The sequence below is a fragment of the Bombus vancouverensis genome, chromosome 6 (genome assembly GCF_051014615.1).
Source record: "Bombus vancouverensis nearcticus chromosome 6, iyBomVanc1_principal, whole genome shotgun sequence".
NCBI classification, from domain to species: Eukaryota; Metazoa; Arthropoda; class Insecta; order Hymenoptera; family Apidae; genus Bombus; species Bombus vancouverensis.
In genome coordinates this window covers 7134301-7161297 of record NC_134916.1, presented here as the reverse complement: position 1 = coordinate 7161297, position 26997 = coordinate 7134301, and the positions used below count along the sequence as shown (strand labels likewise).

Sequence of the window (26997 nt, the reverse complement as noted above, 5' to 3'; positions counted from 1 at the left end):
ATAATTTCTTTGGACGAAACTGCCGTTTCCGAGGTTACTCATTGATATATTCAAATATCGCGGTAGTATACATGCAGCACGATACAGTAACAATGAACGCGATGGCATACAAAAAGCTTTTAACATATTGTATTAATAGCGTGGTTATCGCGTATAATACGCTACATACACTTCTAAACTTGCCCACTTGCTACGCGCGTACGTATTTGTTTTCCCCCGCTCTCTATTCACACCTATATGTTAGTTAATTCGATGCAGCAGCATGCATGCGCGTGCGCGCGCTCGCTATTGCTAGGATTTCTTAGCCGGTTGCCCCGTTGATGAAACCTCGCGATACCTTATCATTGCGTTTCTTGCGCCGGAGCGTCGTGTTAATGACTTTTCTTCTCGCGCAGCGTCGTTTTATATTTTCAAACAATATCGATAAGGCTAACCTCGACTTGTGTCGAATTCCTTTTATCGCGGCTCGTCGTGTCGCCTCGCGTTGTTTCCTTTTGGCTACGGCTGCTCGATGCTGACCCTGTTGCCTTTGTAGTTTAACTTTGCGACCTCTAGCGACTTCCTAATAAATATTGAACTGCACTCGAGAAAGAACCTGCCCTCTAACAATAAGCTTTAAACAATCGTGGTCGGCTCGCACGCGCTTTTATTTCACTACGTACTATGCACGCGTCCTCTTCGTTGCATGCATCGCATTCGACACGTAACAGAACCGCCGCCACCGCCGCCGCCGCCGCCGCCGCCGCCGCCGCCGACGACGACGACGACGACCACGACACATCGCGACATAGCATTTCTACTTCTGTTTGTCTTTGGCACATTGTTCGCGATAGACGGTTAGATTATATTTCAATAGTCGGAAAGAACAAGCTGCATCTTTGTTCTTCCTATCAAGTGTAGTATACTATGTTTCAGTGTTTTGAATTGATTCGATAGGCGAAATTGCTTGGAGTAATTGGAGCAGTTTAACCCTTTGCGGCGCTAATTGGATTTGCATGGATTTTAATTCGCTTGTGCTCAAATGGCACCTACCTTGCAATTTAGTTGCGTCGATATATATATAATATATATATGTATTTATATAACACACATATATATATATATATGTATTTGTGGCGACTAATCGTTTACCGTATAAGAATTTCTGCGGCTAAGTGGTTAGAAGAGATACCTCTTGGTATTTAACGTGAAAGTAGGGCATATTTTTCCTAAAGTAGTAAACAATGCTTATATTTGTCCGCTACTTGTCATTTTTTTCACTTTATATATGTAATAAACGATACAACTGCTTCTTAAAATATTCGCCGTTATAATTTAAAATAGATTGCGAATATTTTACCCTAAAATGTTTTCACATGTAATATCGATTTTCCAGGCAGTTTATTTAGCTCTGAAACTTAATTTATCGCACAAATCATGACACCCTAAGAACAATCTAATTTTACATATATCTTACAAGAAAAAATATAGAGCAGTTAATGCAAGCAGCTAACAGCTCCAGTTTCTTCACCGATTGGAAAAAATACTTCTATCGATATAGAAATGTAACGGAAAGTACAACTCGGACATATAATTTCAAAGTTGAATCGGACCATGTTTTTCATGTTGCCTTCGTCGAGTCCGAAATATTTGATGTTATTGAATTGCAACGAGAGCACTAGCGCAAGGAAAGAAAAAGTTTCGGACCGAAATATGGCTAACTAGAGCGTTCTTTAATCGATTCGAGTATACAACGGAACTAAGCAGCGTGTTAGCGGACAAGCGGAACAAAAGCGATTGCAACAATAATATTCGAGATTATTTGAATTTCAATGACACGTATCTTTCCGATCGACGGTTTCGACTTACGCCACTGGTCTGTCCGGGTATACAAAGCATCGCTGGTTGTGTTCACACACGATGCAATTTAATGTTCCATACATAGCATTCCATGTGTACTGGCTCTCGCAGAAAATGTGACGTCATATCAGAGTGGTTCGTGCCGACTTTACATGCTGTATGTGTTAGTCAATCTCTTTATGGAAGGAAGAGGATGCTTTCTCGCGTGTAACTCTATTGTGGTGCGCTGGTGAACCCCCCAGTCGCCGTTCTGGCTCCACTGTACCATACAGTCTCTACCTTTTCTTTCTCACAAAGAAAAACAGTCGATTCCTTCTTGGCTTGTTGTCGCTGGTTTTAAAAAGTTTCCCGTTTTCTAAAAAGGAACAAACCTACAGATAGATAGGAAGATACATATTCGTGAACTCCTATGTGAGATGTTCGTTAATATTAGTACGCTATATACCTGTCTTGCTTTATACATGTGTTAGAACGAACACGCGAAAGTTACAAACGCACGAAATCGTGTTTTACGCGATATCAGAATCGCGTTAGTATTTTCTCCACTTCGAATTACATTTGAACGAAGCGTCCTGTCAAAACAATGTAATAGGTAAACAGCGTATCACGTAATTGAGTATAAACATGGGAATATCGAAAGAATTCACAGAATATTCGAAAAAATCATAGAAAACCTGAATGACGTATGGCACACGAATCTGTGAATTAAAATTGAAGAGTAACTTCCCCGTTCGTATTACTTCCTTTCCAAATCGTATTTGAGCGATCCGCGTCTAATACGTTTTTGGTGTTCCACGGGGAAACGTACTGCACTCAAGTTTAAAGTTTAAACGGCACGGCAATATCGCAACGATTGAACGAAAAATACAGAATCTGTGCTGGCTCATCGGCGAAAAATCACAACTTAATACTACGAACGAATTATTATTACGCAAAAAGATTTTGATAATAATGGCACGTGGTTGCATCCTATGTGGCTAAATTTAAAGATTATTGGAATACGGCAGAAGAAAACACTACGACAAATCCTAAACATGGATTGATATATACCAATAAGGCACAAATCGACAAAGAAATTGGAATATCACCAGGTTGAGGAAAAACAGCACGCGTTAGAAAACTCTGTCACAAAAGGCTTGATGCCTAAAGTACAAACTGTCCAACAACGATCCTGATATATCTTCCTAATGAGAAATACACACTACGTAAACATCGCTTCTTACATGTAGCAACTAGGTTGAGTTGAAACAACAAATTAATATTTAAATTTGCATCGCTTTGTCACACGCCATTGGGCGTTGTACATGTTTAGCGCCACATACCGTGTGTCAAAGTTGGTCCCTAATATCTTCACTCGATAGATTGCACAGCAAGAAAGGGAAGGGAAAAAAGTAATTATCCATTAACCCTTTGAACTGCTTTGTCGAGTGACTCAGCATTGATTTTATTCACAGGTACTCTCTTATGTCGAGTCACACTCGACATTTTGAAATTGCCAGTTTAAATATGTATTATACTTCACAAGATTTCTTTTTTATTTACACGAGCAATATCACATATTTGGTATAATTAGTAAGAAGCATTGCTTAAATTAGCTCCTGTCACCTAGCTGCCTTCTAAAGCATATTTCAAATAAGACGCTTGAAATAGTAGGAAACGATTGAAAGGAAAATTGGAAAAGAATCTGAAGTTGAAATCTCGTTTGCTGCGTTTACTTCAGCTTCTTTCACACATGTATATTTCGCTTTGTACAAATCGTCTAGATAAAACACGATGTCAAATCTTATTACGTACCGTGTCCATCGCTATTACACAGTTTGCATCTCGTTCAGCTAAATTTTGCTAAACTAAGTCTGTCTTAATTTCTACGATATTACCATAAGTACTGTTACTCGTACGAGTAACTTCACATACCTCGTACATACCTTTGCATTTGCACATTTGTTGCATCGGTTCGAATCAATCTACGATAAACTATCCGATTTACTCGATAGGTAAATTTTAATGGAACTTTTCCTTGGTTCCCGGTAACCGATAACCGGTAACTGGTAAACTGGTAATCCGTGGGTGCGAGTCCCGATGATGAGGCGCTATCACCATTGGGCGAGATGGAAACGTCGATGGTATTAAAATTCATTCCTCGCGTGCTCGACGCAATATACTATGGTGGCAATAGCACGGCCAACGAAATGGTAAATGCCTGCATATACATATATAGATATATTTAGAGACACGAATAGCGCGAGACATTCGTAATTAGATTAATGCAGGTGACTGAACACTCGGGCACGAAGTAATCGTTATCGGCTTAGCGTATTTTTACTCACCTAAGCCGTGGATATTGATTTTAGTTAAATGAGTACCACTTGAATTTTTGAAGTACTAACTACGGGAGGGGAGACGCAACTACAAATCGATTTATAGTTCAGATATCTTTATCGTTGTGTGTTAATGAAAAGAAGATACATAGCGAGTGTCCACTAACCAATGAGTAAAACACAATCGATTTCATTCGGCTGAAAATCGCATTATGCTTCGTCGTCACTGTGACCCACTTTTATCTCTGCCGCGGCCTTGCAATTTTTTAACAATAATTTTCAATAGGAATTTGCAGGTTGAATTAAAGACGGACGTATTTGTCTTGCGTATATGAATCTGTTCCGGGGTATTTCGATCGAACAGATGAAATCGAAGAGAATCTTACTCGCAATGAAGAATTGCCTGTAGCAGTTTTTGCTCGGAACGGTTTCCTCTATTTATCCTTATCGCTTTTTACCAATCTGCGATATCTATACGCGTATAAAGATGTTGTCGTAATTACGTTTGATCTGCGCGACCCGCGATTACAAGTACAATCTGCCTTCCTTTATTACAATTATTTCCATCCGAATTTCCAAAACGAAGTGAGAAATTGCAATCGATTTGATTTATATTATTACGAGCAAATGAAACGTCGGATATAGACATTGCGATTGATCGTATACAACAGTATCTGAATAGAACCGTGCCCCACTACTGCTCCGTGTCGGAACGGATAATATAAACCAATCTTTACGTTCCAATCATAGAATTTACGATCGAATTATGTAAGCGTCTATAATATCTTGGTAGAGGGGAGAGAGATAGAGAAAGAAAGAAAGAGAGAGAGAGAGAAGGAAACTCTATCTCCCTGATACTTACAATTAGATTCCGTGTTCTTGTACTGGGTCGAGGCAGGATCTGGTATGACATAATGTGATGTGGAATAGTTTATGTTTACACGTGTATAATACATGGGCTTCTTACCTGACAAAGACACAAATTTGTTTTCGTGAGTGGGCACACGTACACCGATGAAACATTAAGGGGTAATGTCGTGCTGTTACGAGTGCGGAAATTTATCGATACCTTGTTAAAAAGCTTTTACATGTCACTTAATGCACGTTTTACGTCTCTTCCTTTATTTATTTATTTATTTATTTATTTATTTATTTTTCTTCTCGCTGCGATATTTTTCTGCACGGTATTAACATGAGATTTTATAAAATGCACATACAAAGGCACGTGGATGACGCATCCGATGTGCTAGTTCGATATTTTTTTCCTATTATTTGCTCCTCATCGCGTAATTTTCAATGCCCTTGTATATAGATAGTCCAGTCAAACTAGTCTTTTACGCAACATTAAATGGTATGTGAAATTTTCTTGCGTGAACTCACAGAAATCATGTTCAGGAACAAAAATCCTATTACGTTTGCCACTCGAGATTTCTTGCACGGACTTGGTAAACGATCTTCAAAGCTGTTGAGAACAGGTTTTCTGTATATAAAAACGAACCTAATAGTCGGATCGCAGAAGGTTTCGAATAAAAATTGTACATGTTCAGAATATCTATCAAATGAGACGTCACACGTTAACATTGGTTAATCCGTTGTGCCGTAAATAAATAAACACCGTCCAAAATCGCGCTGCTTCTAATTGTCCAATTATTCGTGCAAAAGTCTAGCTTTCGTCATTTTCGAAAAGTTTGCAAGTTTTCATCCCCAAACGTATACTAGTGTAAGCTATTTAACAATTAAAATACTTTTCGCAATTGGCGCGGGCTTTCTCTATTCTCCAAGAGTCAGTCTTTCACGTACAACTGGAAGCTAATCAATTTTTCAATTGTAAGCTATTAAAAAATGGCACCAAAAACTGCACATCGTTTTACTTTTCATAAGTCTATTAATCCTGACACGTTTACAATATAAAGAATATAACGTTTCTGGTTAATATGTATGCTGAAAATGTAAAAATTGTTAGAATTCAATAATATAGATAAAAATTAATACATAATTATAACGACAATTATTAAAAGTTTTTAATTATTTAATAACAAACTAACAATTCCATTTTTCTTAATGTTCGTTATAAAAATATATAGAGGCAATGCTAATGATTATGGTTAATAGTAAATCAACGACAAAAGTAACAAATTAAATGTAAACGGATAAAAATATTGATTTGGAAATCAATTTTGAAATTACGTTCGTGAATTTTTTAATATTCCAACGCTCCATATCCCAAACTTAAAAGAACCTCTCATTTCGACCATTAGTTGCTGAGATGATCAACGTCGATTCATTTTCACTGAGCGGGTTCAATTCCTTGCGCTGTTCGCGTCTGTCTCCAGTTGAGCCGCCACGCTCAGCGGGTCATATTTTTGATCGAAATTTTTAATAGTTATTCCCAATGATTCTTATACTTTCAACGTACATATTAACCATAAATGTTATATTCTTTATATTAGAAAAATACGTTATCAGTGTTAATACAAGTATCGCGGAGTAATCGGCTAACGAATTCAGTAAAATTTTCCGTACATCATTTGTATGAATTTTTCTGTTTCCTGCGAATTCTTATGATGCTGGTACCTACTTGAAAAAAGAAGTAGAAATTACACCGAAAGTACAAGTGTAGATGTTGTTTGATCGAAAGGTTATTTTATCGAGAATACGTGAAAATTGAAAAAAATGATATTTCTTACCGAACAATTTCACACTGGCAACTATCTCTTACGATAATTTAATAACTACATAATAATATTAGCGAGTCGGCAAGCTACACGATATAACTACGATATAGATTTCTATCGCACAGATAGCTTCTACAATTTCACGCTATTATAGTATCTCCTAATCGTAGTTACTCATAATCGTTACTAGATTGTTACTACGTCGCAACGTCAGAATCCTCGAATGCAATCGACTCGGTTGCAGAAGTGGTGTTTGCATTTTCCAAGTAGCTGTACATTCCACCGATACTATTATCTTTAAAGCAGAACGGAAGTCGCGGCATACTCGTGTGTAGGCTCAGGCTGGCCGAAAGTACGTTCGTTGTCGTCTCTTTCGCTGTACCAAATGTGGCGTATTCCTCTGTAAATATAGAGGATGATACGTTACGTCTCGCTATTTATCATATGTGGAGAAACAAGCGCGGAGTAAACGAAATATTTAAGTTGATCGATATTTAACAGTTACTTTACTTAAGACGATTAATCACCACGATTTATTCCGATACGATCTACCGTACGATCGATGTATCGTTATTTTTGATGTCACGAGATTCTGCTATCTTCTTCCTTTTACCTTGATAGAACGGTTTTGCGTCTTTATCAGAAGGGAAAGAGGAAATTTTTTGCGCTTCTAACTTATCGTACATTGCGCATAATACATGTATCGTATCACCTATAATGGTTACGATGTTGGCGGGTGTAACACAGGAAACGACGTGATTCGAATGGATTACTTCCCGTTAAATCTTCATTTTGCAAACAATAATCAAGTAAAAATATTATTGTCTGCCGCTGTTCATTAGCCGTGATTAACCTTCGGTCTTTTAGATTATTCTGCCGCCACTATGCTGCTGATGATCACGCATCGTATTAACTTGTTAACCGGTTTGTTCTTTCACAAAAAGCTTGTACAATTACAGCAGTCAAGCTGATTAATAAAAACGAATCGATTTCAAAGTTTAATCGAACGAATATGAAGAGGACATTACGTCTGATTGAAATAAATTCGTATTTGTATATTGTACAGAAGTAAATAAATGAATTTAGATATACAGGCTGATAAGAAAGAAAAAGGGATTCTAGGTAAATTCTAGGTAGATAATACTCGCCAAACGATGGAAAAAGTCCGAGCAAGCACGAGGTTGAAAAATTAATATTCTCAAAGTTAGAAACAATTTCTCGTTTCGGTTAAGGCGACTGACTTGTTTTCTATAACGTACTCTTCAACGATCAACAAACATAGACGAAATACGTCGTGTATATATATACGATATACGTGAACAGTTGAAACACGCGTAGGATTTTTTGAAAGAATACATCATTTTCTAATAGAAGAGTGTGATGAAGCGGTCGTGGAAATGGAAGGATGGAATGTTTGAGAAGTTGCTGTAACCAGGAAAAGAAGAACCGATAAGGTAATGCGTTATTTCCATATGGCATGCTTGTTCCCGAAGCGAGAAAGTCAATCGTTTTAACCGCTTAATGATATAAACGAATAATCGTTTATAACATTGGAAATATTAATTTTTCGACCACATGTTTATTCGAATTTTTTTTTCATCATTTGACGACTACTATCTGTCCTAGAGGTTATAAACCCTTTTTTCTTATCAGACTGTAGATACAATTTTATAAAACAATGTACATAATGTATAGGTACATTCGACATATGTGAAGTCACATCCTTTAGTCTTTCACGTTAGACATTAATATAATGCAATCGATGACGTACTTACATTACATATCACTTACGTTATAATCATATGACAAATCACTGGACGTACAATAGTAGCTCACTTTTATGTCATACGTGATCAAGGTTTCGTAAAACTTTTATGATGCTCGAACGTAAGCTTCTCGATAAAGGCTTAAATTTAGTAATTGATGTCATCTGTACGATGTCGTTCAGTGACAGTACGATGCCGATTTCGATCAATACACACATAAATAGTTGTTCTCCTAACGACATTAAAATTACGTTATAATATCAACGACGATGAAAGTTCTCTTTAAGGTAAAACTTAGTTTATTGCAACCGAATTTTAGATTCTAGAGAAGGAGCTATGAATATTAAGATAATTTACAGGAAGAGTGAGAGTGAGAGAGAGAGAGAGAGCGATGAACGACAATTTTAAAAGCAAACTTCGATTCGAACTAAAATATTTAAAGAGTATTTAATCTATTTATCGACTAATATGGTGCACTATCTTGTCTAAAACATTGCGTGTAATAATAATAATCGTGTATAAAGGAGAAAATAAAAAAATAAAGCTTTAGTTTATTATTTACTCCTCTTTCTTACTATTCACTATTAAGAGATACGCCGTTTCTTTAAACGAAGAAAAATTAATTTTGCTATTACTGTCATTATTAAACTAATTACACTATATACCCTAGTTGATCAATTACTATCGTGTAGCTATAGCAAGTTACATTATCCCAAATCGCATGATATAACAAATTATTACTTAATTGCAATCTGTCAGAATATCTAACGAAAAGAAGATATTTAAAGTAACGCGCGATATATAATCTGACAAAATTTCGTTGTAATTCTATGATGCTTCGTTCTATTGACTCGTACGTCGAGAATCATCTTATCGATCGCACTTTTATCGCATACTTGCAAGGTCAGTTGTCGGACCAACTTAAAAAGTTCTACTCGCGCATTATCTGGAGCATATGTGCAGTCTATGTTACTACTTGCAATTAGTAAGACAATCGTAACGAAACCTCTGCGTGGATGTACGAGAGCGACGATGTTAGCTGGAAAAGCAGGTGTTTCAAAAGACTGAGAGGCAGGGATGCGCGTAACAATAGCGTAGAAAACGAATAGACGGACAATTGTCAGGGAAGATCGCCTTTCTACCTGTCACGGCGTTGGTAGTACCGCCGCATATCTGATTTATGCCTGAACTAACCGAGGTTGAAGCACCACAACCCCCCTGGTCTTACGTCTCATTGTGGCGAGGTGCCTCGTAGATCGGTCGAGAGGCTACGTATACAATATTCGCGCGACGATTTGTCTCCTTTCATTCAGGCCATTCACCATAGAGGCAAGTAAAGAAACGATACGGGGAAAAAAGAAGAGAAAAAGAAGAAGGAGAAGGAGGAAGGGGCACAGGTATCGGTTACAAGTTGTTAAGGCCCGTTAAAAGGAAAACTCCTCGAGGTCCTTGCGAGTGAACGGCAGATCGGCGGGTGGTATACTTCTGACGGCGATGGTCGAGGTATCATCCACTGTTTTCTTTTTTTCATGCGTAATTCGTTTGGCCGATTCTCTCTTCCTCTCCCTCTCTCTCCCCCGCAGACTTCGTTTTAAAGTCAGGAAACTAATACCGAGGCCATAATACGCCCGGGGTAGTCCCCTTTAGTATACTTTGCTTGAACTTGAATGGCACCTGAACACCAATAGGTATACCGTTTCGGGAATAGATATCGGGGAAAAAAGGTATTGGTTGCAGGTTTGACATTTTTCGTGAATGATACTCTTTAAGGCTGGGACGTTGTTCCTTGTAGTCGTATTATGGAGTAACGTAAATGAAGAATTAGTTAAATTTACTTTCGTTTCTTGCGGTTTTTCTCTAATTTAATCATCGTTCCAAACTAATTATACTTACAAACTAATACTATACTATACAAACTAATTAGATAAACATCGTTTGATTGTGTATGGTATGTATCGCTTGTTTCTTAGAGTTTGAATTTTTATTTTCTTACTTACTGGGCACGCTATCTAAAATCTCGCGAATCTCAGAAGTCGCGGCATTTGAAAACAAGATTACGATAACACTATACTGTGTAATTGTTCGTTTTTGTAAATTTTCTGGCGTAAAATAGGTCATCGTTTATTCAGCGTCGAAGATAAAATAGTAAGGTTAGCATATTCAAAGAATAATAATAATTGCGTCGCGTTTCGAATGTACCAGCATTTATATCAATGCGCGTGACAGTTTGTAACGATTCACTATATACTCGAGTTCCAATCCCCCTTTCCTTCGCGTAAAAGTACTCTCATAATCTCATTAAATAACCTTATCTATAAAATACAATAAGTATATCTAATCTTCGGTGCCTATTACGCCTATAAATATTATAACAACCAGCGTTGTCTAAATGTAAAAACTTATATTTCTTCCGTTTGCAGCGTGTGCAATTGTTGGAAGTATATCGAGCAACAGGCTCGACGTATGGAACACCGAGTAGAAAGCTGCTCGTGGACGAGCGACCGTGTAGTAGAAATTGATTAATTCTCGCTGGATGGTATAATATTATGATCGCGATAAGTTCAAATGGAAACGATTTTTTTCTTTTTTTTTCTAACAATAAGCTACGAGTATTGCACAGTGGGAAAGCGCACCGCTAATAAAGACGTTACGCAAAGTACTTTTTGCATAATACACAAGCGTATCGCGTAGGTATTCCTATACAACTTGCATTCGGATTTCCACGTGTGTAGCAGAGTACGCGCGGCATGTTGTAATCTAGTCTGTTCGTGCACACTCTAGTTTTCGAATTTCCACAGTCTTACGGAACATCTACCTGACATTTCAGAAATGTGTATACTGATTTCATGCATTGTATCACGGGATTTCACGTCGCACGCCAATTCTTTTGACCTACCCCATTTTCTCTCTCTCTCTCTCTCTCTCTCACTCTCCTTTTTTATTGTGAAATTTGTTACAACTCAAAGGGATATCAATCGGTACGCTTATTTACAATTAATGCAACGAATTGTTTGTAAAGTGCTGTACTGTTATTAACCGTACTAAAATTACGTTTACATTGCGAACATTTTTCCAAGCAAGTTCAATACATTTTTACAGACTTCTTTCTTTAGCTACTTTTCATCGATGAGAACGATACAATTACAAATAATTTTTACGTCATAAAATGTTTCAATAATGCTAGTAGAAAGAGTTAGAGTATCATAATATCACAGTTTTCGTTGTTAATTTAATCGCCTTCAGAAATATAATTCTCCGAGTACGTGGTGTTTTGGTTCGTACATCGAGTCCACCCTACTCTAATTCAATTAGAACGGTATTTTCGGTAGGCTTTTTCGATCGCTATTGGGGTGACTTCATCCCTCGGTTGTCTTTGCTAAAGAAGTCTCCTGTTTTGAGAATATCGAATGACTAGTAACGCGACACGCTGCTGATGTCGACGTAAACAAGTATACCAAGCAGATACCTGAAAGTTCTTTAGACTTTACTTTCTACGTGTCGCTATTTGTTTTTCTTTTTCTTCCTCTTCCTTTTGTATTGCTTTCATTTGATCGAAAGAAGTGGACAATTATATACAAGTATTAAACACATTCGTCAATGTTCACATTATCCGTCGTTGCTCATTCATGATGATTATGTAAATTTTTTGTATTTATGAATTATTTATTAATTTATTTAACTTGGTCAGAACGTCGACGACGCATCAAGATACGCAACTAGTTGAATTATTTCCCTTTGTTTGTACATACCGCGTGTGTGCGTATACTATTTTACAGTAGTAGTATGACTATATAACAATTAGAAACCTACTTTTATCATATTACTCACACTCGATGACTCATTTTTGCCTTGATGGTAGCAAGTTAATCTCGACGATACACTCGTATATCAGTGCCACACATTCACCGATTTACGTGTAACGCTATTATACAAATCGTTACTAACCGTAAGTGTTCTGTTTGCATAACCTGAACGTCTTTTTCAAGCTTTCGTTATTTCGGATATTATACTACGTGCACTAATACTCGAGATGTTTATTTGTCTCGAAGATAATTTCAGATAATAACGTAATATTCCTTTCTAAGAGATTCTCGTCTTTAACTACAATTGGGATACAGTATTTTATTTCTCCAAAATATAGAATGCATATGTCAGTGAAACAGACAGCCGACATTTCACGATATTTGCATCCTTAAAATGGTATAACGTATCGATGCGAAGTAAGGTACGTTTGAACATCGAACGGAGTCGATTTTTCATGGTAAAGTCGAGACAGTGAGAGATCAGTTTTTGCGCGACATTCGAATGATCGAAAATAACGGCGAAAAACAGATGGAGAATGATTTTCTTCTCGTGGTAGAATGCGATTCAAGCGGAAATAGATGATGAGAATTTCGAATCTTCGAACGAACAAGTTCGGCTTGGCCACGTTATTATCTTCTGAGCGGCGTCACGTAACAGGTTTTGAATTTCGTCCCGGTACACATGTAGACATTTGACCACCCTCGCGTACCTGTAAACGCGTCTCCACAGCGTTACGATAACGTTGTGAGAGAAAAAGACGGAAGCAAGGAGTGGAAGAAGAGGCAAGAGGAGTAGAGTAAAGGAAAGGGAACATCGGTAAGAAAAAGAGAAAGAGCGTGAGTGAAGGAAGGGAGAAAGGGGGAGAGAAAGAGTCGACCAAACGACCAACCGATACGACACAATGGCGAAGAGTTTCGGAGCAGGCAAGACAGGCACATCGTGAGTCAGCCTCGTGGTAGGGAGCGTAGCGAGGTTAGTACTTACATTCCCCTTAACCACACACAGACACACACACACACAACACACACGGAGGCACACGTACTTGCATACATACAAGGCGTCGATCACGAGAACGCGTGTTTTCCTCCCAAGAAGCCAGGCCACGGGGCGAACTCGGCTCTCTCTCGTCAGTGTCGAAGGTGGTAGGACGCGAAGAACCCCGTGGTAACATCTCTCTTTCCTATCTCTTTCCTTCCAGTTTCCCCTGTGTTTACCGTCTCACTCGTTTAAACGTGAGATAAGAACGTCACGCATACGCGTCTCATCCTCGTCCCACCAAACCAGACTAGCAACGTCACACCCTTTTCATCTTTCTTCCCCGTGTTTCTTCTCCGTTCTTTTTTTATATGCAGAGAGCCGAGACGTGATTGGGATAGACGTACTACCGTGCTCGGTGCGTTGCGCGTTGCGCGTGATTTCCAATCGATCCGCAAGATCGATTTTGTCTCTCATCTCGTATCGAAACTTTTCTATCGAGCTCTCGTCTCACGTCCGTTTCTTCGCTTTCGTAAGTGCGCGTCTCTATTTTGTGTGTGCTTTCTTCTTACTGTAATAGTTTGTATATGCTCGTTTCTGCTTCTCCCGTAATCCGTAATTCGTAATACGTAATTTGTAATTTGTGATTTGTAATTCGTAATTTATAATCTGTAATTCGTAATTTGTAATTTGTATTTCGTAATCGGTAGCGGCTACGATCAAGTAGATCTGTTGACTACTAGGTACTTGTTTAGTCACCCCTGGAATCTTCGTGTTGGGTACTGTCGCGGAAGTGAGAGTCGGCTTGAAGTGCGATCGTTTTTCTCCGATTTGAGAAAGAAACGCGATCATTTCTTGAATAGGTTATGTCGCGCGTGCCAATCTCCGCTTCTCGCTACGGCTCGCACACATGAATCGTGGCTTGTGTATACCTACATTTCTGTCGCTCTGTGTTTTTTAGCACGATCCCTGTCAGCCTGAAGGTCGAGGTGATATTCCAAGCTTGGACATTTTTCGTCTTTGTGATTTTATTCCGACCCTGACTGGCTGAATACATTCTAGTGCGTACTTACTCAAAATGCGTGTACCATGGTGTCCAGCGCGAACTAGCGTATCGATACTGTTTGCACAAATATCCGCCGGTTTTCCAAACGGTTAAACGTCCGAGAATCAATACCTTCTTCGTTTCTTCGTTATAAGTATTATTTCAAAACATTTTTTTACATATTGCCGTGTTAATGAGTCTATCGCACATACGGTCGATAATAGAAACAAAAAAATTACTCTACTTCCCTACATTTATCGATTTATTACTAAACATTGCCAATTATTATATTATTTCATACCGTGTGACCGATTACAATAAAATATTGTGCAAAATAGTTAGCCGAACAACAACAGAACAATTTCGCTCCTTTTCAATACCGGTTCGATAATAACTTTATTACTGAATATTGATTATTTATGCGAAAAAAAAGTTAATTCAAAGACACACGTTTTCTGTTTCAAATCTTTAAATAGCGTTTATCACCAATTATGAAAAACTCCACTTCATTTTTTTTACACTCGCGTATACAAGTCAAACACATTTCGCATCAAACGTAATTTCATATTTTATTTGCATACAAAAGCTTTTTTCACGACGGCGATAAAAATACCAAACATTTAAATTCGATATTTAACATTTTCTCTTTCTTTCTTTCTTTCCTTTTTTATGTTCACCCGGGATATTTGATATCTTAATTTTTTTCATCAATCTATTTACGCTTAATGTTTCTTTTACACCATCGTCGGCTCGAATACTCGTAATAACTTTTTTAACGTTAATTTTCCATACGCACACGTACGAGTCAAGTGTTGAAAGAAATGTTTGGAAGAACGCAATCAACAGTTGTTTCATAAGCTTGGCGATCGTTTTGTAACAGCGTGCGTAAAATCTGATTATACAAATTGTATACTTTCCGTCACGTGTCCTTGTTCGATGCGTCGAGCCACGCTACCGAACGCTCGCTACTGGAATGTTATTCGGTTCCGTAGCAAGTGGACCGATTATGTTCGATACGATTTGTCGATTTCGACGCTATCTTTTCCCTCGCGATGATGACGAGGATGATACACCGCGTGGCCGAGTGCCCGCGGTAACTCAAGAGAAAATTGCTGCCCGCCGTGAACGATAATCCAAATGCGTATGTAATTCGAGAATGATTTCTATTATAATCTGTTCAGAAACCGTTAAGTGGTCTATCGTTTGGATGTTAATCTTTCTTGTTATCGTTACGCGACATGCTACTCGACGGAACAGCTATTTGCCACGCTGTGCATTGCCATTAGGACGAGATTCAAAAGATTTCGCAGATAAGCGTTTAACGTGGATTAAAATTCAAATTAAGGAAATAAGAGGTATCAGATGGTGCGTCGAAGGTGCGTCGTCGATGTAGGATAATGTGGAAATAAAATAACGGAGGAAGCCATTGTAAAGCAGAAATGTTTCGGTTTGGAGGCTGCCATGGTTTTCTCGATTTTAAGAAAACCAGGTTAACATAATAGTCGCAGAAACTCCAAACCAAACGATGTGAGAACCGAACATTCGCAGAATCCTATAGTAACCACTTTGAAACACGTTCTTTGTTGTTCTCAGGACATTGACTAGAGTTACAAGAGAATTAAGAAAGAAGAGAAAAGTGTTCGCCTAAGAAGAGAATTTTCGGAGGAGGATGCTCGGCAGTTGGGGCTGGGAAGAAGAATTGGAGTTGGGAGAGGGAACAGCAACCCTGTCGCAAGATAGACAAAGACGAGAAAGCCCAGACTCGACGCATCCTGTCCCCGACAGCCGGGTGCTGAGGTATGCACCCAGCCGGTGTCACCACCCTCCCAGCTTCAACTCGCCACATTTCAGCACACAGCCTCCTCTCGACTGTACGGACTGTGAGTATAGATACATACTTACATGTATACGCGTATATACACTGCAAAGTTTCCGATCGCTTTTAATATTCGCCTAATCTAATTATTCTGACCAATTCTTTTTTAGTTTTTACTCCATTGCATACCCGTCTCTTAGTCTTCAAAGTAGTAACGTTTCGTTATTTCCTTCTTTTCATCCATCTAAATCGATTGCCGGATAACTGTGATGATTTTGCGATGGTCAAATCAAATATATGGATAGTAGAAAGAGTAAAAGATAATTCTTGCAAGATATAGAGATAGATGGATATGTAACGTTTGAAATTACACGGCGTTATAGAGGATTAATTTATACACTTCGCTTTCCCATTGGATAAATAACTTTCTATGGTATTTACAATTTTCAAGGTTTGATACGATTATCAGCTAACTAGCAAGACTATAGTAGACTAAATATAAATTAACAAGTAGAATCCAACTCGTTTCTATTGCAGCTTTTTTGTATATACCAACCTAAGAGAAATTTCGTGAAGCCTCCATTGGAGATATTAATATTTACCCCTGTGCATGATTCGATGTGCGTAAAAAACTAAGAACACAAGTATATGAGAGATCGTAAATTGAGTCTCAAACGGGAAGTGAAATTTATACGTGCGAGGCATCCTTTTTGAGAATACTGACTTTGCGCTTGTATCCACGCTCTAATTGCATATGCCTTCGTGCATACGAATTAGGATAAGTTGGAAATCATATTATGTAGTAAATGGTGTCTGTCGAAGAAGGTATCATTTCTGACATAAAAACGAACTAAAAATGTATAGCATAAAAGTTAGAGATAAGAAACTCGATCTTCGAAAAAGTAGAATTTGAGTTAATTAGCCATATTCTGATCGGACATTTTCACATTTGCCGATAATAAGATATGCCGAAAATTTACTTATTCATCTACTTTTGTTTAAAAAATAAATCGTGGATATTACGAATCATTCATGTGCTCGTAATATGAACGTCCGTGGGTAAGAATCAATGAGTACCTGTTCTTTCTCCTCCTCCTCCTCTTCTTCTTCTTCTTCTTCTTCTTCATCTTCTTCTTTCCTCTTTGCCTTTTTTCCGTTCATTTCGAAGTGTAATGACTCATGGATTTGTTTGAATAACACAAACATGTTCAATCGTTTGGATTATGCATTTCTTCATTTTGCATCTATGTATATAGTTTCTTTTATTAAAATCGGCGAAAGTTAATGATGATTGCAAAAATGTATTACAAATCTATTTCAGCCGTTCGACAAATATAGAGATAACGCAATTATTATTCTGTCGTACGTTGTATGTGAACGAATCTATGACTCATAAATTTATACAGCCGTGTATAGTGAAATACAATATATTTGATTGGTGTACGATGAGAAAAAAATATGTGGCAATTTTTGTTCTCTCTTCGTATCAAATACTTCTCATATATTTACATAGTAATGTGCAAGTAATTGCTGACTAGTGTAATATTTAAAATACAAATCTGTTATTGCTTAGATGCGCTTTTTCTTATTAATAAGCATCTCAGGAAGTTATGAAATGGAGATTTAACGCGGTAATAGTTACATATCGATTAACAGTAAGCAACTGCTACTCAAGTATTATGAAATCGAAGGTGGAAATGCTTGCTGCTCGTTAAGATTCAAACGTTCCAAATGTTTCAAATATCGAGCACTAATGTGTGAAAGGTGTGTAGAAGAACGAGAGGGAGAGAGAGAGAGAGAGAGAGAGAGAAATAAAACTTGTATTTTAATACGAGCAAGTTTAGATAATTAAAGTTTAGACAATTAATTCGCTAAACAATAAAATCATCACAATATGAAACTAGATATTGCCTCACTATGGAAAGAAAAAGAAAAAAAAGGATATGTAGAATGTAGATATATGCAGTTAAGGAGAGTATAACAAAGATAATAATTATATATGATATTTTATTAAATGACACCTTTTTAACACTAAAAACTGTAAATCTGACTTAAACATTGAAATGACAGGAAATTTCCTGAAACTCTGCACTTGCTTACTTGTGTACGATATTTTCTATGATAGAAATTAACTTTTTCCGATATTTCTCTATATTTTATTCCTTTTTGCCAATTTTACCGATTATATGTTAGAAAAGGAAAATAGAAAAATAGTTGTTAGACGTTCATGAATAACTATATGAAGTCCTTACGAAAGTCTATTGTGTAACGTCGTATTGTTGATTCGTAGAGCAGCGTGAGGTGGTCAAAATGCTGACTGCTCATTCTGAGATGCACGAAAAACGGGATCCCCTTGGAAGCGGACAATATGGAGCAGGCGGGGGTGGTGGAGGCAGTTTGATCGAAGAAAAATCTACTCCGGAACAGCCACCCCCGCCGCCGGCGCCTCCTCAGCGGGATCCATCGGATCCAACGATCAGTGCTAAGAAACTTCCAAAGAAACGAAAGTTTGATCCATCGGAGCTCGAGGAGATGGATAAAACCAGCAATGTAACGAGAACCATAAATAATATAGTGAACATACGGGCACCGAATATGCCACTCGGTCAATCAGGTTTAGTTCAGCAGGCAACCTTAGCAACTCGGCAATCGCCGCAGCAGCAAGAATCCGATTGCTATCAGGTACAGGTATATAACACGACATTATTAGATAATTAATTCTTACTAAAGTTTGATACTTGCTCAAATAATAATAGTACAAGCTTGAGAAATTAATTAACGCAAGGAATACTTTAATAGGTATCCTCGGCACATTCGGTGGTAGTTTTACCGCCTCAAAGTACAGCAGTGGATTATTCTGTTCGAGAGGAATCTTTACGTTCTCGTCCTCGGCCTGCTACTGTTGCTATTGATCTCAGTGAGTGGCGCGACCACAGAGTGTTAGCTTTAAGGGATTCATATTATTATCCAGGTGTTATTCGTAATGTTGTTCAAGGAGAAATTTACATAGAGTTTGACGGGGAAAGAAAACTAATGCGTTACACTGACATTTTGGGCGCGGGGAGGTACGATGTGATAGGTGATGCGAGCCCTTCGGTTGGCCAAGTGACTTTAGATGCGAAAGTTTGTATTAGGTGTCCAACGTCAAACAATCATATCGATGCTGCTAAAGTGTTTGTAAAAGGGACAGTGTGCAAAATTTTAACCAAACCTAAGCGTTTTGTTGTTAAAATACCAAGGGAAGATGATCAGAGTGATAGTTATGTTGTGAAACGTGCGGATCTACGGTTAGTGCAACCCCCATGGTGGGACGAGCTAGAAGAAGGATTGGAAGACTGTGATTCTTCGAGGGTCGAAGGAATTGGTATGGAATACTTCTGCGCAATACATGCATCTGTAAATGAATATCTTTTAACCGAGAAATTTTACTTTCATTTATTTAAATGCTTTGCGTCCTTTATTTGCGCAGAACATGGCTATCGAAATTCTTCAGAACCTTCAACAGCAGTGCCAATTTTGCAACTTCATCACACTTCTCATCATACATCTCATATATCAACTCATAGCGACACAGGTGGTTATTACAGAACTACTGGTACTAGCCCTCTCATGACTCTAGCCACCTCTGCACATCCTGCCACTACAGCATTAAGTAATGGAAGTCGACCGTATGATGATTTAGAAAGCGAAGATGACTTGGATAGGGAAGATATTACATTCCCTTCGGATGCAGGTTAGATAAAATTCTATCTCTTGTATGATTTAGATATAGCACATTTCGTTAATGAAGATACACAACCATTAAAGAGATAAGCATTTAAATTTCAAAAACTACATATTATAGTTATGGCTGTAATAAATGTTGACATAATTTCATTTCACGATAATATTGTATTCGATATATTTTCTCATTTTTATCATAATCGTGAATTATCGAGTATAAAACTAGGAAAACGCAATAGTAACATAATAATTCAATTGACAGATGCAAAATTGTCAGGCAGCAGTAAAAGAAGCAGCATGCAAAGTCGAGGAAGTACCAGTAGTTTAGTCGAGCAACGCAGCATAACTCCTCGTTCTCAAGCAGCCACGCCCAGGTAATAACGATAATTAAATGATTTTCCTTATTTGCGAATAAAGTATATAGGGAACAAGCATAACAATCTATCGTTGAATTGTTAAATTGTTCGATAGATCTCAGGCGGCAACGCCACATAGATATAAAAAAGGTGATGTAGTGGCTACACCAAGTGGAGTTAGAAAAAAGTTCAACGGTAAACAATGGCGCAGACTCTGTAGTAAAGAGGGATGTTCTAAAGAAAGTCAACGAAGGGGATACTGTTCTCGTCATCTTAGTTTGAAAGGTTCTTGTCTTAGAGGTCCAACCAATACCTTTCCTGGGTAAGAAGACATGCAATGATCCGCAACTAAATATCATCGCATTTAATAATATCACATGTTAATTAAGAATACTTCTAGTGGTAAGATGGATGGTGAGGAAACATCTAGAGATTCTGACACTTCTCCAAATTATGGAGATAGAAGAATTGCTGGTCGATTTGATCAAGACGAAACTGAAGCTGCTAATATGCTAGGTAACTTTCTCAAATTTTTATATTTTACAAGATATTTGAATTGTTAACTTATCGATCTAATTCGCGTAATATTTTATTATCATAGTTTCCTTGGGAAGCTCTAGATCAGCAACACCAGCCTTTTCCTCGCCAACTGGACAGTCTTCTATATCTCCTTGTATCAATCAGTCTCCAGTACCACCTTTGGGACTGAATCAAAACAATGTGTTTATGCCTATTTCAAGCCCTGCTCATCATGCAACTCCATTAATTTCGCCTGGTGCAAAATGGAAACATTCACCTACTCAATCTACTTTCCTTACTCAGTATCAGCAGCAGGTGATAAAACCTGAACCCAATCGGGTGGTTAGATCAAATCGACCAGCTCCGACTGCCCCAGTCCCTGCTAGTATAGGAACAAGCGTGATAAGAATCTCTCCTGTGAGTCGTGGAATACCTGGATCTAATTTAACTTTGTCATGGTCGGAACAAAGCCCACCGCCGCGGCATCCATCAGTTGTGACGACTATAGCTCAACAACAGCAAGGCATAATTCTTCAGCATGCACTCACAACAAACAATGGCTTTTCCAGTCACTCTGAAATATCTGAACAAAACCCGCAAATATTGAAACCATCTCATTCACCTCATATGCCATTGTCTGCACCAACACCACAAAACTTGACTCTTTTGCATAAGCCTTTAGAACAACCAGTTGATTATGCTCAACCACAAACGCAAAATCAACCAATATATGTAATGCAACATCAACACGAAAAAAAGTATCTTGTGATCAAAAATAGTATGGATGTGTCTGCAGCAGGCCATATAAACAATCAAGATGATAAATATAGACCAGCATTAATGAATCACTTAGGTCAGCTTCCAGCAACGTTACATCAAACGCAATGCCAACCTCCACAGTCACCTGCTGTTTCGTCCGTCCATGTTGATAAATTATCCGTTTTGCAAGTAAGTAGCTTTAGTATTGCTTTAGTAATTTTACTAGTAATTCTTTTTTTTTTATCACGAATTCTAAATAACGATCATTAGGCGAGTAAAGTAGCTACACATGCATCCTCTCATATGGATATGCAGAGAGCGCAACCACCACCTACGAGCGTTGTGATGACAACCACTACTGAAGCTTCAAACCCGCCTACCCCAACAAGTGTCTTCCAGCATGTAATTGTACAACCCGCGCACTTGGTACAAATTTCTAAAACACAATCGTCTAGGGAAGAAAATTCTAAAAATAATGGAGTTTTGTGTAAGTATATCAACATTAGAAAATCTATTATCATCTTATTAAACGTTTATGTTTAGCTTTCAATATGACGTATAGTTTACGTGAAATCTTTCCCAGTAACAACTGCGTTAAAAAATTATTTTTCATTTGTATATTTTGGTCGAGCATAATTTCATTATGTAACTTGCTAAAAAAAGCCTGATATCAATTATCAATAGAAAAAATTGACACCTTATATATATGAATTAATCTTATGAGATGCTGAAACTCAAATTTACGTTCACATTATTTTATTTTATCATTTTGCATCAATATCATAACAGTGAATTTGACTAAACGGTAAGACTTTCACAGATGGCAACCATGATGTACCTCCTGCATACCAGCCCCATCCCCCATCATTACTGAACAATGCAGTGCGCAACTGGAAAAAAGGTTTGAATTTTAATTGCCAAACAAAACATGTGACTATCCTTACATTTGTTGTAAAGTACATACGTTATCAATGGTGCATAAGATTACACGTGCTCTCTAACATTCATTAAATAGTAAAAAATGTAAGCTTTTCTTGGTAAATCTTAGTAAATCTTATACTATAAGGATATTGTTATATAGTTATAAAGTTACTGGAAGCAGATATTGATATTTGTTATTTTAGTTTGTGTACTAGCAGTTAAAATTATAGTATATAGTAATTATATATATAGTATATATATATATATATATATATATATATATATATATTATATAGTAATTATATATAAAATACTATATTTCTAGCATAAAAACGTATAGATATAATAATAATAATTTTATATATATACTTATTTATGTTTAACGAAATATACTAGAATTTAATCATGATATTATAAAGAGAGTAAATTCATGTATAACATATATTTTGATACTTTTATAGTTTCTGCAACTTATTTTAACACGTTGACTGCCACGACACCCGTATTCGGGTGTCAGCAAAGTTTCTGGTCAGGCCGCGTAACCCATATTCGAGTGTCGCTTATTTGACTACTTGCGAAGGATCGTCGTAGATATTTGAAAAGATATTCCATAATAACAAAACTGTTGAATTGTTATAAAATAAAAATACGAAAATGCTTTATTAAAAAAATTATTTAGAATGTAAAACTTTAAAGCATTCTATACATAGCTGAGGTTGGTGGGGACATTTTGGACAATAAATTGTTGTTTTCTTCAAATTCATTGGTGCCTTTGTTCAGTCCATTCGACGTCTTTTATTTGCATAACATAGTTTGCATGCGCGTCTAATGCTTCTTCCGGAATCGTTTTTCCGAACGGCGATATTATGCTGACTCCGTCGAAGACAAGGACATTTTGTATTTTCAGACAACCCTAATAATTTTCCAACTAATAATTGTCTAAATATTCTAATATTTATATTTTTTCTTGTTGCAATTTTGTAAACCGTCAAAGCGTTTACAATAGAAATTCGCAGAAGGAATTGAATGCCAAGTTTTCTGTATCATTTGATTCCTTTTCTAATTGTGGTGGCATAAGAAACCATTTGATAGGAATAATCTATACCACACTTTCCTTCATTATATTCAACAACAGCTAGTGGTTTTAATGTTGCGAACAAATGAAACGAAAGATCATTCTTGAGACCATCACTTGACCGACTCGCATTACTAAAATATCATAGCATAAATAAATAAAATAAATTGCAGAGAACGCTTGGTACTGCTGTACGCGTGGCCTGACGGAGATTTCTTTGAAAACACGCGTGGCAGTCAACGTGTTAAAGGAATGCTTGTGAAACATACAAAATGTATTGTTGTATATTTTACAGCAAGTACTATCTATTAATCTTTTGCTCATGTTTTAACTATGTATTTTGCCTCATTTTTTTAAATCAGAATACAAAACATTATCATATTTTATGTTCAATGTTACTTTAACATTGTCAAAGCGTGACTAATAACGTTCGCTTATTGGATCTTTATTAATGCAAAAGAAAATTATGTTAATTCCTAAAATGTCAAAAGATTCAGAGTATGATACTGTTTTGCTATTTGATATCTTTTTGTTACATTTGTAATCTATATTATACTTAAGGATAATATTAACTACTTTACTAATTTCATTAATACAATTGTTTTCATGATACTCCAACACATATTTCCATTGCCCTTCTCACATCATTATTAACTCTTTGCGGACGGGGCCGCTCGACGAGCGAGCGTCGCTGTGGACGAGAGGTATTGGCGTGCGCAATTGAGAAAATATACACGTTGAACGTTTGCGTTATTCATTGTTGAGGCTTGTATTATTTTCATCAATATTTAGTTCATCATCATTGTCACTGTTACTAGAAATATCCAAACGTCTGAGACGATTCCTTGTTGGATGGAGTTCGTTCTCACTGTCTAAAGTGCTGTCGTTGTCTTCTATTTTGTCAGGTTCAAAATAATGTTCGTTATCACTACTATCACTATCGAACATGTTCTTTCTGGATCTTTTAGGCATCGTATATAAGGTATTATAAAAACTATATAAAATATATAAAAAGCTTGCTGATTCGTCTAGTAATGTCATTGAAAGATTGAAATTCGTTCTGACTTGACCATCATCTTGCATCGCGAGTTTACGTTAAACGGAAGATAAGATTTCTAAAGATCTATAATTTTCTTTCATCAAAAACATAATACTGTTTAGTTTACTATACCCATGCGTAAATACGCATAAGACTATCGCTCAGAAAAATAGACGTATGCCAGCCACTTCAAAATAACTGTCCGGAATTGTGAACAGATTCGGGCGGCTATTTGCCGACTCTCGTCCGCAAAGAGTTAACCGAAGTGATTGTGACTAACACGAAAATATCATTGCAGCTTTCCCTTGGCAGACAACGGTACTGGATCAGTCAGAAGTAAGTCCTCCACCATCTGCATTAAGTCCACCTTTGAGCGCGCCTCCAATTCCAATTGGCATGAGTACGCCTGGTGAAGATGGATCTGGACCGGGTCCGGATCCTATAACTCCCGCTGAAGAAGAAGATGATGATGTTTTTGAAACAGAACCGACAACTCCCGTAGAAGTTGAGGCTAATGCTAATAAGAGACGCAGTCAGTCTCTTAGTGCATTGCATTCTAAAGAGCCTCAGAGTCCACTTAAAGTAAGTACTATACTTCAGATAAGTAGATGGTGAATATATTATTATTATTTTTATCTCAAAGTAATAATTTTATTTAAATGTCCTAAATTTATTCCGATATAATGTAATGGTTAGCCAAACACATAAGCATATCTCATTCATAATATAATTTTACAGACTAAAGACAGAATACGCCGACCGATGAACGCATTTATGATTTTTTCTAAACGACATCGTGCAGTGGTGCATCAAAGACATCCAAACCAAGATAATCGTACTGTGTCCAAGATATTAGGAGAGTGGTGGTATGCATTAGGTCCAGAAGAAAAACAAAAATATCATGATCTTGCATCGGAGGTGAAAGAAGCACATTTTAAAGCGCATCCAGATTGGAAATGGTGTAGCAAAGATAGACGGAAATCTTCAACGACAAGTTTCAAAGGTAGCGAATCCCGAGGGAAATTGAACAGTACTGGGGAAGAAACAGACACGGGACCACCGGCAGACGATGTACCATTAACGCCAAGAGCTACAGACGAAATTACTGTTCCCGTTACTACTGTATACAATGAAGCTCCCACGATCGATGTAAATTTTATTTAAATCACTTACAATTTTAACATTTTATTTTTCATTTTATAGAATTAAACAATTTCATTCATATTTAGGTTATCAATCAGTCGCATACTCATAGGATAATGGAAATGCCTCTGCCACTTGAAAATACAGAACCTGATTTAAAACAGGAGGAAGATGGTAATGCATCAGACGAAGATCAAATGGTAATCTGTGAAGATCCACAACCTGAAATAGATTTAAAGTGCAAAGATAAACTAACAGATAGCGATAATGACGTACAAGATGACGATGCTGAAAAAAAATGTTACACGCAATCACGGTTTTCACCTGTAAGCGGTCAGAAGAGGGAAGCAATGAATGTTAAACAAGAAGTAACCTGTAGACCTAAACCGATAAAAGGTTCGCTTTCATATCTAATAAAATAAAAACCATAATGCATTAGTTATGTAGTATAGTATGGTAAAACCAATTTCTCCGTTTGTCTAGCACGAATACCTTCAACAGGTATTGAGACTACAACTAAGTATCATCATACTTCTATGGATAAAGGAGGAAGCGTTTCGGTTCTATCCAGCACATATCCTTATCATAGCCCCGTCAATCCGACTGGAGTATCAGGTTTTCAACCTACTGGTGGGGCTTTTATTACCATGCCAATATCTCCAAAAGTTGTTAAACCAGAACCAGTGAAAAATGAACAACAGTATAGTACCCAATATAGTATGAGCAATTTGGTGGCAAGCATTCATGAGAATGGAAGAAATATGCCTAAATTTACGGCTGCTCCGGTATTACATTCCGTAAGTATTGCAGATAAATTATTGAAAGTTTATGATAGTAACATACATACCTAAAATAGTCCAGACGAAGTGAACCTGTATATGAACGTAACTGAATTTAAAGACAAGTAAAATGTTTTGTTTCCTTGAAATCCTCTGTAAAATGCTCCTTTTTGTCCAGGCATGTGTGAATACTTAAAACATTTCATGCTCATCGTTTGAATGAAGGATGAGTGGTAACTGAAAAGCTTGTTTTAATGGTTAACACTAATAATTACAAATAATACTTTTAATACAAGCATAATTATGTTTTCTACATTCAAACGATTACTTATTTATTATCTTGAAAATGTTTACTTTATAAACTGTCTGAATACAAGGTATGAATAGTTACTATAATGTTTAAGTATAATTCGAGTGCTATTCGCACGTGCCTACTTACCTTGCT

General features: G+C 37.1%; 1 protein-coding gene across 4 annotated transcripts in view; it reads left to right on the top strand.

Annotated features, from left to right (window-relative positions):
- cic (Putative transcription factor capicua) overlaps nucleotides 1-26997 on the top strand; it is a 44429-nt gene that overhangs the window by 7208 nt on the left and 10224 nt on the right. For 2 of the 4 annotated variants that reach the window (XM_033336547.2, XM_033336546.2), the window contains exons 2-15: nucleotides 16016-16302; nucleotides 18534-18920; nucleotides 19038-19602; nucleotides 19708-19971; nucleotides 20224-20335; nucleotides 20433-20639; nucleotides 20718-20833; nucleotides 20919-21784; nucleotides 21866-22082; nucleotides 22416-22496; nucleotides 24929-25212; nucleotides 25369-25779; nucleotides 25860-26169; nucleotides 26257-26570. In XM_033336547.2, the coding sequence (XP_033192438.1) occupies nucleotides 16222-16302; nucleotides 18534-18920; nucleotides 19038-19602; nucleotides 19708-19971; nucleotides 20224-20335; nucleotides 20433-20639; nucleotides 20718-20833; nucleotides 20919-21784; nucleotides 21866-22082; nucleotides 22416-22496; nucleotides 24929-25212; nucleotides 25369-25779; nucleotides 25860-26169; nucleotides 26257-26570 (4215 nt within the window). In that variant the 5' untranslated portion in view covers nucleotides 16016-16221. Of the gene's footprint in view, nucleotides 1-16015; nucleotides 16303-18533; nucleotides 18927-19037; nucleotides 19603-19707; nucleotides 19972-20223; nucleotides 20336-20432; nucleotides 20640-20717; nucleotides 20834-20918; nucleotides 21785-21865; nucleotides 22083-22415; nucleotides 22497-24928; nucleotides 25213-25368; nucleotides 25780-25859; nucleotides 26170-26256; nucleotides 26571-26997 lie in introns of all 4 variants that reach the window. The other 2 variants (XM_076619282.1, XM_033336545.2) reach the window with 2 other exon arrangements.